Source organism: Triticum dicoccoides, chromosome 6B (genome assembly GCF_002162155.2).
Source record: "Triticum dicoccoides isolate Atlit2015 ecotype Zavitan chromosome 6B, WEW_v2.0, whole genome shotgun sequence".
Taxonomy (NCBI): domain Eukaryota; kingdom Viridiplantae; phylum Streptophyta; class Magnoliopsida; order Poales; family Poaceae; genus Triticum; species Triticum dicoccoides.
In genome coordinates, this window is record NC_041391.1 from 663,122,558 (window position 1) to 663,136,959 (window position 14,402).

At 46.6% G+C, this 14,402-nt stretch overlaps 2 protein-coding genes across 2 annotated transcripts; one reads left to right on the forward strand and one right to left on the reverse strand.

Moving 5' to 3' along the window:
- Window positions 1–294: 294 nt before the first annotated feature.
- On the forward strand, window positions 295–2,325 carry LOC119323286 (protein TIC 55, chloroplastic-like). The gene is made up of 3 exons (XM_037596892.1): window positions 295–775; window positions 884–986; window positions 1,088–2,325. The coding sequence occupies exons 1-3, from the start codon at window positions 369–371 to the stop codon at window positions 2,204–2,206; spliced, it is 1,629 nt and encodes a 542-aa protein (XP_037452789.1). The 5' UTR covers window positions 295–368; the 3' UTR covers window positions 2,207–2,325.
- A 194-nt stretch (window positions 2,326–2,519) lies between these two features.
- Window positions 2,520–5,874, reverse strand: LOC119323287 (probable serine incorporator). Its single transcript, XM_037596893.1, has 6 exons — window positions 5,524–5,874; window positions 5,200–5,439; window positions 3,958–4,069; window positions 3,679–3,853; window positions 3,162–3,402; window positions 2,520–3,077 (listed from the first exon to the last, which is right to left on the reverse strand). Exons 1-6 carry the CDS (start codon window positions 5,705–5,707, stop codon window positions 2,788–2,790), a joined length of 1,242 nt encoding a protein of 413 aa, XP_037452790.1. The 5' UTR covers window positions 5,708–5,874; the 3' UTR covers window positions 2,520–2,787.
- Window positions 5,875–14,402: the final 8,528 nt, after the last annotated feature.

Sequence of the window (14,402 nt, forward strand, 5' to 3'; positions counted from 1 at the left end):
ACAAGGCACCTCAAACATGGACGTTTATCTCAATAGAGTGCTGATTTGGCCGTAAATGTTATGGTCACTTCCTGATAGGTCGCTCTTTGTTTGGTCATTCACGTACTCTGTCCGTGGAATAATTTTGAACTTGTCGCATAATGTCAAATTCGTCCCGGATGCGTGTGAAACTCACTCGCCAGTTTGGACACAGGTAACTCGCCAGAAGCTCTCGGGAGTCTCACGTACGTGTAACGTAGCGGGAAGCAAAGAGTCGTGTGCCTGCATGCAAACCCACGAGGCCTCTACAGTTTTTTTATCCGGGGCGTCGAGCGGGCGAGCTCTGTGCGCCAACCAAACCACCACCACCACCACAGACCAGACCAGACATGACGCCTCCTCCGCCTCCCACCACCGCGCTGCCACGCCCCTCCCTCCTCCTCGCGGTCTCCTCCGCCGCGCTCAAGATCTCGTCCGCGGCGACGAGCCCAGCGCGTGGCGTGCGGTGGCAGGGGGTCGGTGTTGGGAGGGGTAGGCGCCGGGCCGTCGGGAGGTGCTGGGCGGCGGCGGTGGAGGAGGCCGGCGCGCAGGAGGACGGCGTGCTGCTCCCCAAGGAGGGGGAGGGGAGCGAGGCGGCCGGGAGGTACGACTGGCGGGAGGAGTGGTACCCGCTGTACCTGTCCAAGGAGGTGCCCGACGACGCGGCGCTCCCGCTCACCGTCTTCGACCGCCAGCTCGTGCTCTACCGCGACGCCGACGGCGTGCTCCGCTGCCACGAGGACCGATGCCCGCACAGGTATCCATCACCTGCGCTGCGCCTGCCATGCCAGCCATCATCATCAATCTGCCTGTATGCTCTAACTGACTGACTCACATGATCCAAACATGGCCGATCGGTCTGCAGGTTAGCCAAGCTGTCAGAAGGGCAGCTCGTCGACGGCAAGCTGGAGTGCCTCTACCATGGCTGGCAGTTCGACGGCCAGGGCAAGTGCGTCAAGATCCCACAGGTTTGAATCAATTTCATTCTTGGATCAGCGCAAACGCATGAGAAAATTCAATGCTTGATTCATGTATGTGATGATGGTGCCAACTGACGATGTGCGTGCAGCTGCCTGAGGGCGCCAAGATCCCGCGGAACGCGTGCGCGCGCAACTACGAGGTGCGGGACTCGCAGGGGGTGGTGTGGGTGTGGATGTCGCCGGCGACCCCGCCGGACGCGAAGAAGCTGCCGTGGTTCGAGCCGTACGCGCGGCCGGGGTTCACGGACCTGTCCACGGTGCACGAGCTCCCCTACGACCACTCCATCCTGCTGGAGAACCTCATGGACCCTGCGCACGTGCCCATCTCGCACGACCGCACCGACTGGACGGCCAAGCGGGAGGACGCGCAGCCGCTGGCCTTCGAGGTCGCCGAGCGCACCGCCCGGGGCTTCGCCGGCCACTGGTGGCGGGAGCGCGCGCCGCACCTCCGCAACCTGCTCCGCTTCGAGGCGCCCTGCGTGCTCACCAACACGCTCGAGTTCGTGGACAAGGACGGCAAGGAACAGTGCTTCTCGGCGCAGTTCCTGTGCCGGCCGGCGGGGCAGGGGAAGTCGATGCTGCTCGTCCGGTTCGGGTCGACGGCGAGGTCGCCGCTGCTGAGGGTGCTGCCGAAATGGTACTTCCACCAGAACGCGTGCAAGGTGTTCGAGCAGGACATGGGGTTCCTGTCGTCGCAGAACGAGGTGCTGCTCCGGGAGAAGGTGCCCACCAAGGAGCTCTACCTCAACCTCCGCTCCTCGGACACCTGGGTGGCCGAGTACCGGCGGTGGATGGACAGGGCCGGCCACGGCATGCCATACTACTTCGGCCACAGCACCATCTCGCCGCCGCCCGTGCCGGCAGTCGTGGAGCAGGCGCCGGCGGGGGCCGCCGCGGGCATCTCCGCGTCGTTCCCGGCCAAGGGCGGCTTCGGCACGCAGCACGCGCCCAACCCGACCAACAGGTACTTCCGGCACGTCGTGCACTGCAAGGGGTGCAGGGACAGTGTCAACAGGTACACCGCCCTGAAGAAGGCCTTCGTCGTGCTCGCTGCGGTGGCTGCCGCCGCGGCAGTCTTGGCGGCGACGAGGCAGTGGAAGGCCGTCTTGCTGGGCGCCGCCGCCGTGCTCGCCGCGGCGTCGTATGCGTGTGGCTCCGTGGTTTCTTTGATCACAACCAACTTCATTAGGACACACAGAAGATTGTAAATATGCATAATTAGAGGCCGGGAATCATACTGTCAGCGCATTTTAATCTAGTCAGCTAGAAACACTTCTCTGTTTTTACCCTTGTTTATATATCTATATAAATCATTTTGCCATCAGAAGTTGCATTGCAAGACAAGTTCATAAGCCGAGACTGAATTTTTAACTTCTCAATAAACACTTTCTTCCACGTAATGTACGTATATGTTAAAAAAAATAGCTATGCAATCAAAGAAATAGCGCGAGTCTGTTCAGAGTACCAAATTCATGAAAGTAACATACAGCGGATGCATTTCATTCATTAGCATTTACGGGACACACCAATGAAACAGAGATAGATCGACTTCAATATATATACAACCAAGACCGTATCTTGAAATACTGGCAACAATGCCTTAGGTCACACGTTATGCAGACCACACTCGACAACGTCACACAAACACCAGCTCCTTGCCATGGGTTTGCTCACACAATATTACAGACCAGATACAGATAGTCAGCTTAGCCATCACAGCCGAAACACGTTCGATACGATACGTAGGTGGCTCCAAACGGATGATGCACTAGCAGGTAACCAGGTCGATCTAGAACTCCCTGTCTGGGAACAGGAGGGGAGCGACGAGGGACCAGATGAACAGACCTGCCGTTGCCCACTGGGTCGCAATCCTGACCCAGACAGACGGCCACCCGACATCAACAAGCTTTCCACTCTCACCGACCGAGGTCGACCAGCCAGTGAGGAGCATCGCCGAGTACATGCTTGCCAGGGAGAAGATGAGGTGGAAGAACGAGTAGGAGTATGTCACCGGCTTGGGCACGTCCTTGGTTTCCTCCTCATCGGCCTTGCTGAAGGGGAGCAGTGGCTTGTCGGCACCTGAAGAAAACGTTGGCGAGTTTAGCAAGTAGCAACACATACTACATGATTAATTGGTTCAGTGGCCAGAGAAGGAAATCCAACCAGCGCGTGGTGAGTCTGGTGCTGAGAGCACAGTTGCAGAAGAGCCAGCACGAACAGCAGAGTAAACCACAGAAAGGATGGTGGTACATAATCCCAACGTAAGGCTACCAGTTGACATAGCTTTCGAGTGATTGTGAAGCCCGTTGCACTCATAGTCCCTTGGCTCACTGGAGAGTCCACTGTAGCACAGGTATGTGCAGTAAAGGCCTATTACTGATGCAGGCAACAAGCTTCCATTGACCTGCCCAAACCATAAACCCCGAATTAGTCCTCCTTATAAACCAAAAAATTATCACAGCACATGTATAATAGACAAATAGCATCGATTGCTTGTGTCCCAACTAGAAGCTATAAGTCCTAAAAGAAATCTAAGGAGCAGATCTACATAGCAACTACCATAATGCACAAACACAATCATGTGATTTTCATGGCATAGCAGTGAGCAAAAACATTATGGATCAACCAAACATGACCCTAAGAAAAGCTAAGTTGTAGGAGAATGTGAAAATAAGAATACCTTTGGGTGCAGCGCAACAATAGCGAATACAAAAACAAGAATCAGTGTGGAGACAATGAAGAACATATTGAGTCCGCAGTCCTGTCCCGATGGAGTGAACCAGTGAAAGAGTAGACCCGAGAAAGCGAATGAGCCAATATAACAAACAACCGAGACAACCAACAGAGCCATGTACCTACATTGATGAAGCGTAAGTAAAAATATATTTTGAAAAGAACTAAGATGCATCCTTAAACCAATGGAAACACAGCTAACTGAAGGACGAAGAAAGGTACCCACCAGAACTGTTCATCTTTAGCAACCCAGTTCTCATTCCATCCATGCACGAAGTCCAAAAGAAGAACAACCTGAACGAGAAGGAACAGTCCAGATCCAAACTTGGAAATCGATTCTGCAGAAATATATAACTACAATAAGCATCACCTTCAGTAAAATAAACTTTTATAATGATGACAACGCAGTTTCCAGTAAAGCAAATAGCACAATACTAGTCCAAAACGTATTGACAGTTTCAATTGGCAAGAGTATTGACGATTGTTTATGAGTTCTATATTGCCTAAAGAAACAGTATAGAAACGAACAGCTAGATTAAACCATAAGACAGCAAAAGGGTATCAGTTTTTCAAAAAATATTAAATAAATCCTCCAGTACAATCCCAAATTCCTACTCAGGTTTTATTAAACAAGCAAATAAGCAAAGATAGACAGCAACAGTTGATGTCTATGATAGCAGGAGCAAATTTTAATCCAAATCTAATCAGCTCACATTTAGTTAAGTCAAGGGAGACAGAAAATATTAGTAAGAACAGCCTTGCAACGCAGACTCCATAGAACGATAACCACGACTGACAGCACCAACATTTCTTTACACCTTTCTAATGCAATAGAATGTCTAGCCAACAGCTCAATCACATTTTGACTAATTTCTATATCCGTGTATTCACAATTGTTTAACCTTCTCTTCTTGATGCCATCTGATATTATTGTTTGGTTCAAGCAGTGCCCATACAAACTTTTCCTTTCATCCTTTCATTTTCCAGTGCATCATTATCAGGGTCAACCTTCTCTTCTTGATGCCATCATTATCAGGATCCTAGTATATATCTTCATAACACAGAATTGACGTCCCACATTTGTTTTGCATATTAGTTTACCATCTGTTCTTTTGATTCAGTGATCCCCATCTGATATTATTGTTTGGTTCAAGCAGTGCCCATACAAACTTTTCCTTTCATCCTTTCATTTTCCAGTGCATGGTAGAATCAGAAGTGCAAAACAAAACAGTCACCCCCTGAAGAAACGTTTCCGGGAGTTTTGAGGGAAGGGGCAACCAATATCTCCTATGATTTTATTATTTTTAAGTGTAAGCCTTGTCGTTCATTTAGGCGATTGGTGGTTTCATTCAACCAAATGTTACACATCCTAGTATCTCCACGATTATGTTCACCATGTGCGGCAGATATCAGGCGGCGGAGTATACTGCAACCAGCTGCGTGCGTGGTGGGGAAAGGGTTTTCTCACCGTAGAAGCTGACAACCCCGTTGGGGACGAAGAACATGAGGAAGACGATGACGACCCAGCAGAAGATCTTGGCCATCCACCCGCCGTGGTGCACCTTGTCGCGAGGGTCCTTCTGGTCCTTGATGCCGGCCATGATGGCGGCGAGGATGGTGAAGAAGAGGAAGTTGCCGAGGCTGACCCTGAGCACGGCGTCCGTCTCGAACCACTCGCGGTCCGGCGTCTTGTGGAAGTGGTTGATCCCTGCAACGGAGAACGACCGGAAGCAGTCAGATCGAGCGCGGGGCGAGGAAGGGGGTTAGGTTAGGGTAGGGCGAGGGGGCGTACATGGGATGGACTGGAGGAGCGGCGCGGCGACCTCGCGGAGCACCCAGGAGGCGAGGAGGGAGAGCGCGAAGAGGCCGCAGTAGGCGATCCGCGCGGAGCGGCGGCCGATGCTGCCGACGGCGGTGCGGCACGCCTCGCAGGCGCACGCGGCGCAGCAGGACGCCAGGCACGACGCGGCCCACATGGCGGCGGCGATCCTCTTCTCCGGCGGCGATCGGTCGGGGGCCGAACCGAATCGAATCGATCGGAAGGGGGCGGCGATGGAGCTCGCGCGACGCCTCTGGGGTTCGATTTGGGGAATTTGTGGGGGAACGCGTGCTGGGGAGGGGACGGCGAAGGAGAGGAGAGGAGAGGAAAGGAGGAGGTGGATTCGGTCGCGGATTTGTTATTCTTCGGGTGGCCGCCGGGCCGGTGGGGTTGGGTTGGGTTGGGTTGGACCGGATAAGGAGACCGGGTCCGGGTCCGATTAATCTTTTCGTGCCGAAGTTTAACGTCGTTACTATTGTTACCGAGCAACCATATGCGACCCAAAGTAATTGCCAAGTTTATTTTGTGCTGCCTCAAACTGACTCACGTTTATAAAAGGAGCAAGCACGTAAACAGAAGTTTCACAATGCTGTCAAAAGAAGAACCTGAATTCTGAACCGTGCAGCTGCGCTCGTTCGCCGTCTCGAAATTGTTTTTCTAATTATAGGAGGCAAATAGCACTAACCTATATGGAACTATATATAAGTGTTGATTACAAAACTAGAAGAAACTGGTAGACAGAAGCACCTTCTCATAGTATAATTTCAGTATCACGCTCCCTATATTATTGGTGTAAGTATTAGTCAGGATTAACATAAACAAACTGTTTGATGGAGGAATTCATTTTTCTTCTCAAAAAGGAGGGCAAACACATGGGATGTGAATCAATCGATGCGCATGACCATTATCAAGGAATTCATTGAATCCTTGTATTTACGGATTCCTCGCTTTTGTTAGAAAATTAGTAAAAAATTGTGTGTCCCGGTCAATAAAATGATAGATCCATACATCATGAAGAAGGTGCAATTCATTCAAACTCTAAATACATAAGATCAAATATGTGATTTTTTTAGTTCCCACCCGTTGAATGGTTTTCATCATTGATATTTTAATCATCTCGTCATTAGATGCCAGGCTGAACTAAAACTTGGTATGTTCATTCATCGGTAATGATGGTGTACGCGCATGCGGGCATACTTTGTCGCAATCATCTAGACTGTCATAGCAGTGTTCACCGGGCCACTGTGTTGCACAACACCAACATGTGTGATGGGCACATGTATTCTTCACACACAACACTATCGGAGGACCATGGTAAGCCTTAGCTCCAACTCCAATCCCGCCATCTATCTGGCGACCACCTGATATATATGAAGAAAGACATTAATGGGCATTTAGTTAAATGAATGAATCATCATCATAACTCATGTGTTTGATGAGATCGTCAAGAACTCAAGATATTGGTCTATGTGATATACTACTAGGATAGATGTACTCCCTCCGTTCCCAAATATAAGTCTTTTTAGAGATTCCAACGAGTGACTACATACGGAGCAAAATGTGTGAATCTACATTCTAACATATGTCTACATGCATCCATATGTTGTAGTCCATTTGAAATGTCTAAAAAGACTTACATTTAGGAACGGAGGGAGTATATGTATGCACGGAAAACACGTGGCATCCGAGGAGCACAAAGAACATAATCGTTGCTAATTTGACATCCATGTTTGATCAGTGAGGTGGTTCTGTTTGAATGACGAGCATAATAGGTATGAGTTAACACCTTGCGCTTTTTATAGGCCAAATACATTAATTGCATACTTACTTGCAAATAACATATGTTATATAAAGGCAAATCCACACGAATAGATAACAAGCTATTTAAAGCAATCGATTAATGTCTAATTAAAACTTGCTACATAAGGATATCACACATTTCCTCTTGGTAGACGTATTAATTAACACACACCAAGAAGATAAGCAGAAGGGGATAATAAATATAAAAATGTATTTACTTTATGTTGGCCATTAATTAGCAACTATCCAATTCTGAGCCCGGCTCATCTACACACGATGAACAGTAAATTCATAAATAATACTAGAAAAGTTTGAAAAATTCTGAATTTTTTTGTGGACAAAGATGACTGGGTGCATGAGGTGCATGCCAAATTTTAAAGCATCTAGACATCTGAGTAGCTCTGAGCAAAAAAAATCGGGTCCAAACAGTGCACAAACAGTAAACTTTTTCACAAACCCCAAATTTATCTTTTTTGCTGGGAGCTACTCAGACATCCAAATGCTGTGAAATTTGGCACGGACATCATGCACTTGGTCATCTTTCTCCACCAAAAAATTGAAATTTTTTAAACGATTTTTTAGTCACTCTTGGGCTCATCTGAGTCTGGAAGTCAAAATGCCTCACTCATTAATTAGGTCATAAATTGAACAAAAACTTACTATATCATAAGAGATAGAAATGTGCAAGGCCTTTATTACCTGACTGTCAACTCTCACTACTGTAGAACTACTTATATGTGAAACATTTCCTTCCCAATACTTGTATAAGGGCCCAGATTAGCTTGGGGCAGACATACAAGTGACGGGTGTGCCTCCTCGTCCACCACTCGTAATTGAGTTACCAGTGTGACGGGCATGTATGTGCAGCCGCCATAGGTAAGGTTCGCCCACGGCTAAAATGGTTGAAAATACTAGCAGCTGGTTGATTTGTTTGCCCGCCACTAGTACTTAAGTTAACAATGACAGGCTCAGATTCCTGCCCGCCATTGGTACTTAAATTAAACAATGATGGGCTTAGATTCCTGCCCATCATACGTAATTAAGTTAACAATGATGGGCTCAGATTCCTGCCCGCCACTTGTACGTACGCCAATGTGTCCACTGTATATTGGGTTTGCTCATCTCTTCTTCCTTACTTCTTCTCCCCCTCCAAGCTCCCTCTATATGGTGAATCGTGTGTTGCATTCGTGGTTCGTGGATGACAGGTATTGTATCCTCCTCCGACGTCTTAGTGGTGCGGGGGTGCCAGATCTGGAGCTCAATGGCGTGTCCGGGGTGTTGCCCCGGTCTGATTCGTTCAACAGTAATGGTTTCACCTTTGTTGAGTCACCTTGGACGTCCACGTAGTTGTATATTAGCGATGGAGCCACGTCGAGTTTGGGTGAGGAGGCGATCCATCATTTTTTTCCTTTGGTGGCTGCTGTGGTGGCGCGAGAGGCAGGTGATGGGCATTGGTGTCAAGTTCACTGGATCCTTCGGTCTTGATTGTATTCTTTTTCTTGGATGATGTTTCTTTCTACAAAGGCTAGCGTTCTGCTACCTTTTTAGTGTAGTAAGGTCGTTGTGTACGTGACTTGTACTATGATCCTTATGATATAAATGTGACACGTATTACCTTGGGAAAAAAAGCTCCCTCTCTTTCTCCCTCCACCTCGCACAACTTTTTAATCTAGCCACACTCCCCTCAAACTTACTCCTTAGGGACCCCATAATTAATTTAGCCACTCTCCCTCCCTTCCACCTTTCCTCCATCACACACTCTCTACTCCAGTTAATGTAGCTAGCTACCCCCAAACCCCTCTCACCTCCAAAAGTGCCTTTCCTAGTTAAACAGAGGCAATTTCTATCTTCTTTTTTCTCAAAAGTTTCTTATTTCTTCTTTTTTTTTCTTATATGTTTTATGTTTCTACCAGTATGACACACATATATAGCAGCAAAGATTTGTTTTACATCACATGCGTTGATTCATTTGTGCCTTTTTTCAGCAGCAGATTACAACTTTTGATGATGGGAAACAACGTGCATATCTGACGGAGAGCTTACCAGGAGCAGGAGGCCTATCATTTGGTGTAGTTTATGTCTTTTTTATTTTTTTAGTGAGACCATATGGAATGTAGCAAAGTATCTTAGTGTGGGATTGTTCGAATATGTTTATGACGTGTCCTTTGTTTTTGTGCATTTGTCGTTTGCGTCTTTTTAGCGAGAACCATACTGATATGGCAAAAGTTATGTGTTAACACATGCAAGTTAATAGACTTTTCTACCCCTTGCTTCTAACATGAGTTTTATGTTCTTGATAGTACATGCTTTAATGCACAGGGAAGTTGCATGTGTTTTAGTACTAGAGTTGCCATGTTCTTACATCTGGTAGAGGCATCTCTAGAATTTTTGAACAACTACGCTTGCACATCATTTTCTTACCAGAGTTGCTTCAAAAATAAACATAGTTGCCTCAATTAACTGTTCGAGTTGTCAGGTTTGTTTCCTGGTCAGGGTCGCTCATGAACCCCAAGCACCTTATACTAGGATAGGAAAGAAAGCCAAGCAGGTTTCAATGCATACAATATAGAGAAATTACGTTTTGGTGTTGCAATGCACTTGCAAAACTGTGCAATGGTCCTGCATTTTGTTTCGCACTAGAGTTGCCCTCTTTTTGTACTGGTGTTGCTTTCTTGTATCATAACAGTTGCTCAAGATGCATGCCATACATAGGGTTGGCTCAAAGCGGTCTACAAGTTGCTTTTTCACCAGATCAAAAGAAACGAACTAAAAACTAGACTAGTTGATGTTCATGTTGGGGAACGTAGTAATTTCAAAATTTTCCTACGCACACGCAAGATCATGGTGATGCATAGCAACGAGAGGGGAGAGTGTTGTCCATGTACCCTCATAGACCGAAAGCGGAAGCGTTAGAACAACGCGGTTGATGTAGTCGTACGTCTTCACGGCCCAACCGATCAAGCACCGAAACTACGACACCTCCGACTTCTAGCACACGTTCAGCTCGATGACGTCCCTCGAACTCCGATCCAGCCGAGTGTCGAGGGAGAGTTCCGTCAGCACGATGACGTGGTGATGATGATGATATTCTACCGACGCAGGGCTTCGCCTAAGCACCGCTACAGTATTATCGAGGTGGACTATGGTGGAGGGGGGCACAACACATGGCTAAAAGATCAAACGATCAATTGTTGTGTCTCTGGGGTGCCCCCCTGCCCCCTTATATAAACGAGCAAGGGGGGGTGCGGCCGGCCAAGGGGAGAGGTGCGCCGGGAGGAGTCCTACTCCCACCGGGAGTAGGACTCCCCCCTTTCCTAGTTGGACTAGGACTTGGGAGGGGGAAAGAGGAGGGAGAGAGGAAGGAAGGGGGGGCGCCGCCCCCTTCTCCTTGTCCTATTCGGACTAGGGGGAGGGGGGCGCGGCCCAGCCCTGCCTCTCTTCTTCTCCGTAAAAGGCCCACTAAGGCCCATTAACCTCCCGGGGGGTTCCGGTAACCTTCCGTACTCCGGTAAAATCCCGATTTCATCCGGAACACTTCCGATATCCAAACATAGGCTTCCAATATATCAATCTTCATGTCTCGACCATTTCGAGACTCCTCGTCATGTCCGTGATCACACCCGGGACTCCGAAAAACCTTCGGTACATCAAAACATATAAACTCATAATATAACTGTCATCGTAATGTTAAGCGTGCGGACCTTACGGGTTCGAGAACTATGTAGACATGACCGAGACACGTCTCTGGTCAATAACCAATAGTGGAACCCGGATGCTCATATTGGCTCCCACATATTCTATGAAGATCTTTATCGGTCAGACCGCATAACAACATACGTTGTTCCCTTTGTCATCGGTATGTTACTTGCCCGAGATTCGATCATCGGTATCTCAATACCTAGTTCAATCTCGTTACCGGCAAGTCTCTTTACTCGTTCCGTAATACATCATCTCGCAACTTAACTCATTAGTTGCAATGCTTGCAAGGCTTAAGTGATGTGCATTACCGAGAGGGCCCAGAGATACCTCTCCGACAATCGGAGTGACAAATCCTAATCTCGAAATATGCCAACCCAACAAGTACCTTTGGAGACACCTGTAGAGCACCTTTATAATCACCCAGTTATGTTGTGACGTTTGGTAGCACACAAAGTGTTCCTCCGGTAAACGGGAGTTGCATAATCTCATAGTCATAGGAATATGTATAAGTCATGAAGAAAGCAATAGCAATATACTAAACGACCGGGTGCTATGCTAACGGAATGGGTCAAGTCAATCACATCATTCTCCTAATGATGTGATCCCGTTAATCAAATGACAACTCATGTCTATGGTTAGAAAACATAACCATCTTCGATTAACGAGCTAGTCAAGTAGAGGCATACAAGTGACACTCTGTTTGTCTATGTATTGACACATGTATTATGTTTCCGGTTAATACAAGTCTAGCATGAATAATAAACATTTATCATGATATAAGGAAATAAATAATAACTTTATTATTGCCTCTAGGGCATATTTCCTTCAGTCTCCCACTTGCACTAGAGTCAATAATCTAGATTACACAGTAATGATCCTAACACCCATGGAGCCTTGGTGTTGATCATGTTTTGCTCGTCGAAGAGGCTTAGTCAACGGGTCTGCAACATTTAGATTCGTATGTATCTTGCAAATTTCTATGTCTCTCACCTGGACTAGATCCCGAATGGAATTGAAGCGTCTCTTGATGTGCTCGGTTCTCTTGTGAAATCTGGATTCCTTCGCTAAGGCAATTGCTCCAGTATTGTCACAAAAGATTTTCATTGGACCTGATGCACTAGGTATGACACCTAGATCGGATATGAACTCCTTCATCCAGACTCCTTCATTTGCTGCTTCCGAAACAGCTATGTACTCCGCTTTACATGTAGATCCCGCCACGACGCTTTGTTTAGAACTGCACCAACCGACAACTCCACCGTTCAATGTAAACACGTATCCGGTTTGCGATTTAGAATCGTCCGGATCAGTGTCAAAGCTTGCATCAACGTAACCATTTACAATGAGTTCTTTGTCACCTCCATAAATGAGAAACATATCCTTAGTCCTTTTCAGGTACTTCAGGATGTTCTTGACCGCTGTCCAGTGATCCACTCCTGGATTACTTTGGTACCTCCCTGCTAGACTTATAGCAAGGCACACATCAGGTCTGGTACACAGCATTGCATACATGATAGAGCCTATGGCTGAAGCATAGGGAACATCTTTCATTTTCTCTCTATCTTCTGCAGTGGTTGGGCATTGAGTCTTACTCAACTTCACACCTTGTAACACAGGCAAGAACCCTTTCTTTGCTTGATCCATTTTGAACTTCTTCAAAACTTTGTCAAGGTATGTGCTTTGTTAAAGTCCAATTAAGCGTCTCGATCTATCTCTATAGATCTTAATACCCAATATGTAAGCAGCTTCACCGAGGTCTTTCATTGAAAAACTCTTATTCAAGTATCCCTTTATGCTATCCAGAAATTCTATATCATTTCCAATCAGTAATATGTCATCCACATATAATATCAGAAATGCTACAGAGCTCCCACTCACTTTCTTGTAAATATATGCTTCTCCAAAAGTCTGTATAAAACCAAAGGCTTTGATCACACTATCAAAGCGTTTATTCTGACTCCGAGAGGCTTGCACCAGTCCATAAATGGATCACTGGAGCTTGCACACTTTGTTAGCTCCCTTTGGATCGACAAAACCTTCCGGTTGCATCATATACAACTCTTCTTCCAGAAATCCATTCAGGAATGCAGTTTTGACATCCATTTGCCAAATTTCATAATCATAAAATGCGACAATTGCTAACATGATTCAGACAGACTTAAGCATCGCTATGGGTGAGAAGGTCTCATCATAGTCAATCCCTTGAACTTGTCAAAAACCTTTCGCAACAAGTCAAGCTTTGTAGACAGTAACATTACCGCCAGCGTCAGTCTTCTTCTTGAAGATCCATTTATTCTCAATTGCTTGCCGATCATCAGGCAAATCAACCAAAGTCCATACTTTGTTCTCATACATGGATCCCATCTCATATTTCATGGCCTCAAGCCATTTTGCGGAATCTGGGCTCACCATCGCTTCTTCATAGTTCGTAGGTTTATCATGATCCCGTAGCATGACCTCCAGAACAGGACTACCGTACCACTCTGGTGCGGATCTTATTCTGTTTGACCTACGAGGTTCAGTAACAACTTGATCTGAAGTTCCACGATCATCATCATTAACTTCCTCACTAATTGGTGTAGATGTCACAGGAACCGGTTTCTGTGATGAACTACTTCCAATAAGGGAGTAGGTACAGTTACCTCATCAAGTTCTACTTTCCTCCCACTCACTTTTTTCGAGAGAAATTCCTTCTCTAGAAAGGATCCATTTTTAGCAATGAATGTCTTGCCTTCGGATCTATGATAGAAGGTGTACCCAACATTCTCCTTTGGGTATCCTATGAAGACACATTTCTCCGACTTGGGTTCGAGCTTATCAGGTTGAAGCTTTTTCACATAAGCATCCCAGCCCCAAACTTTAAGAAATGGCAACTTTGGTTTCTTGCCAAACCATAGTTCATAAGGCATTGTCTCAACGGATTTCGATGGTGCCATATTTAATGTGAATGCGTCTGTCTCTAAAGCATAACCCTAAAACGATAGCGGTAAATCAATAAGAGACATCATAGATCACACCATATCTAGTAAAGTACGATTACGACGTTCGGACACACCATTACGCTGTGGTGTTCCGGGTGGCGTGAGTTGCGAAACTATTCTGTGTTGTTTCAAATGTAGACCAAACTCGTAGCTCAAATATTCTCCTCCACGATCAGATCGTAGAAACTTTATTTTCTTGTTACGATGATTTTCAACTTCACTCTGAAATTCTTTGAACTTTTCAAATGTTTCAGACTTATGTTTCATTAAGTAGATATACCCATATCTGCTTAAATCATCTGCGAAGGTGAGAAAATAACGATATCATCCACGAGCCTCAACATTCATCGGACCACATACATCTGTATGTAC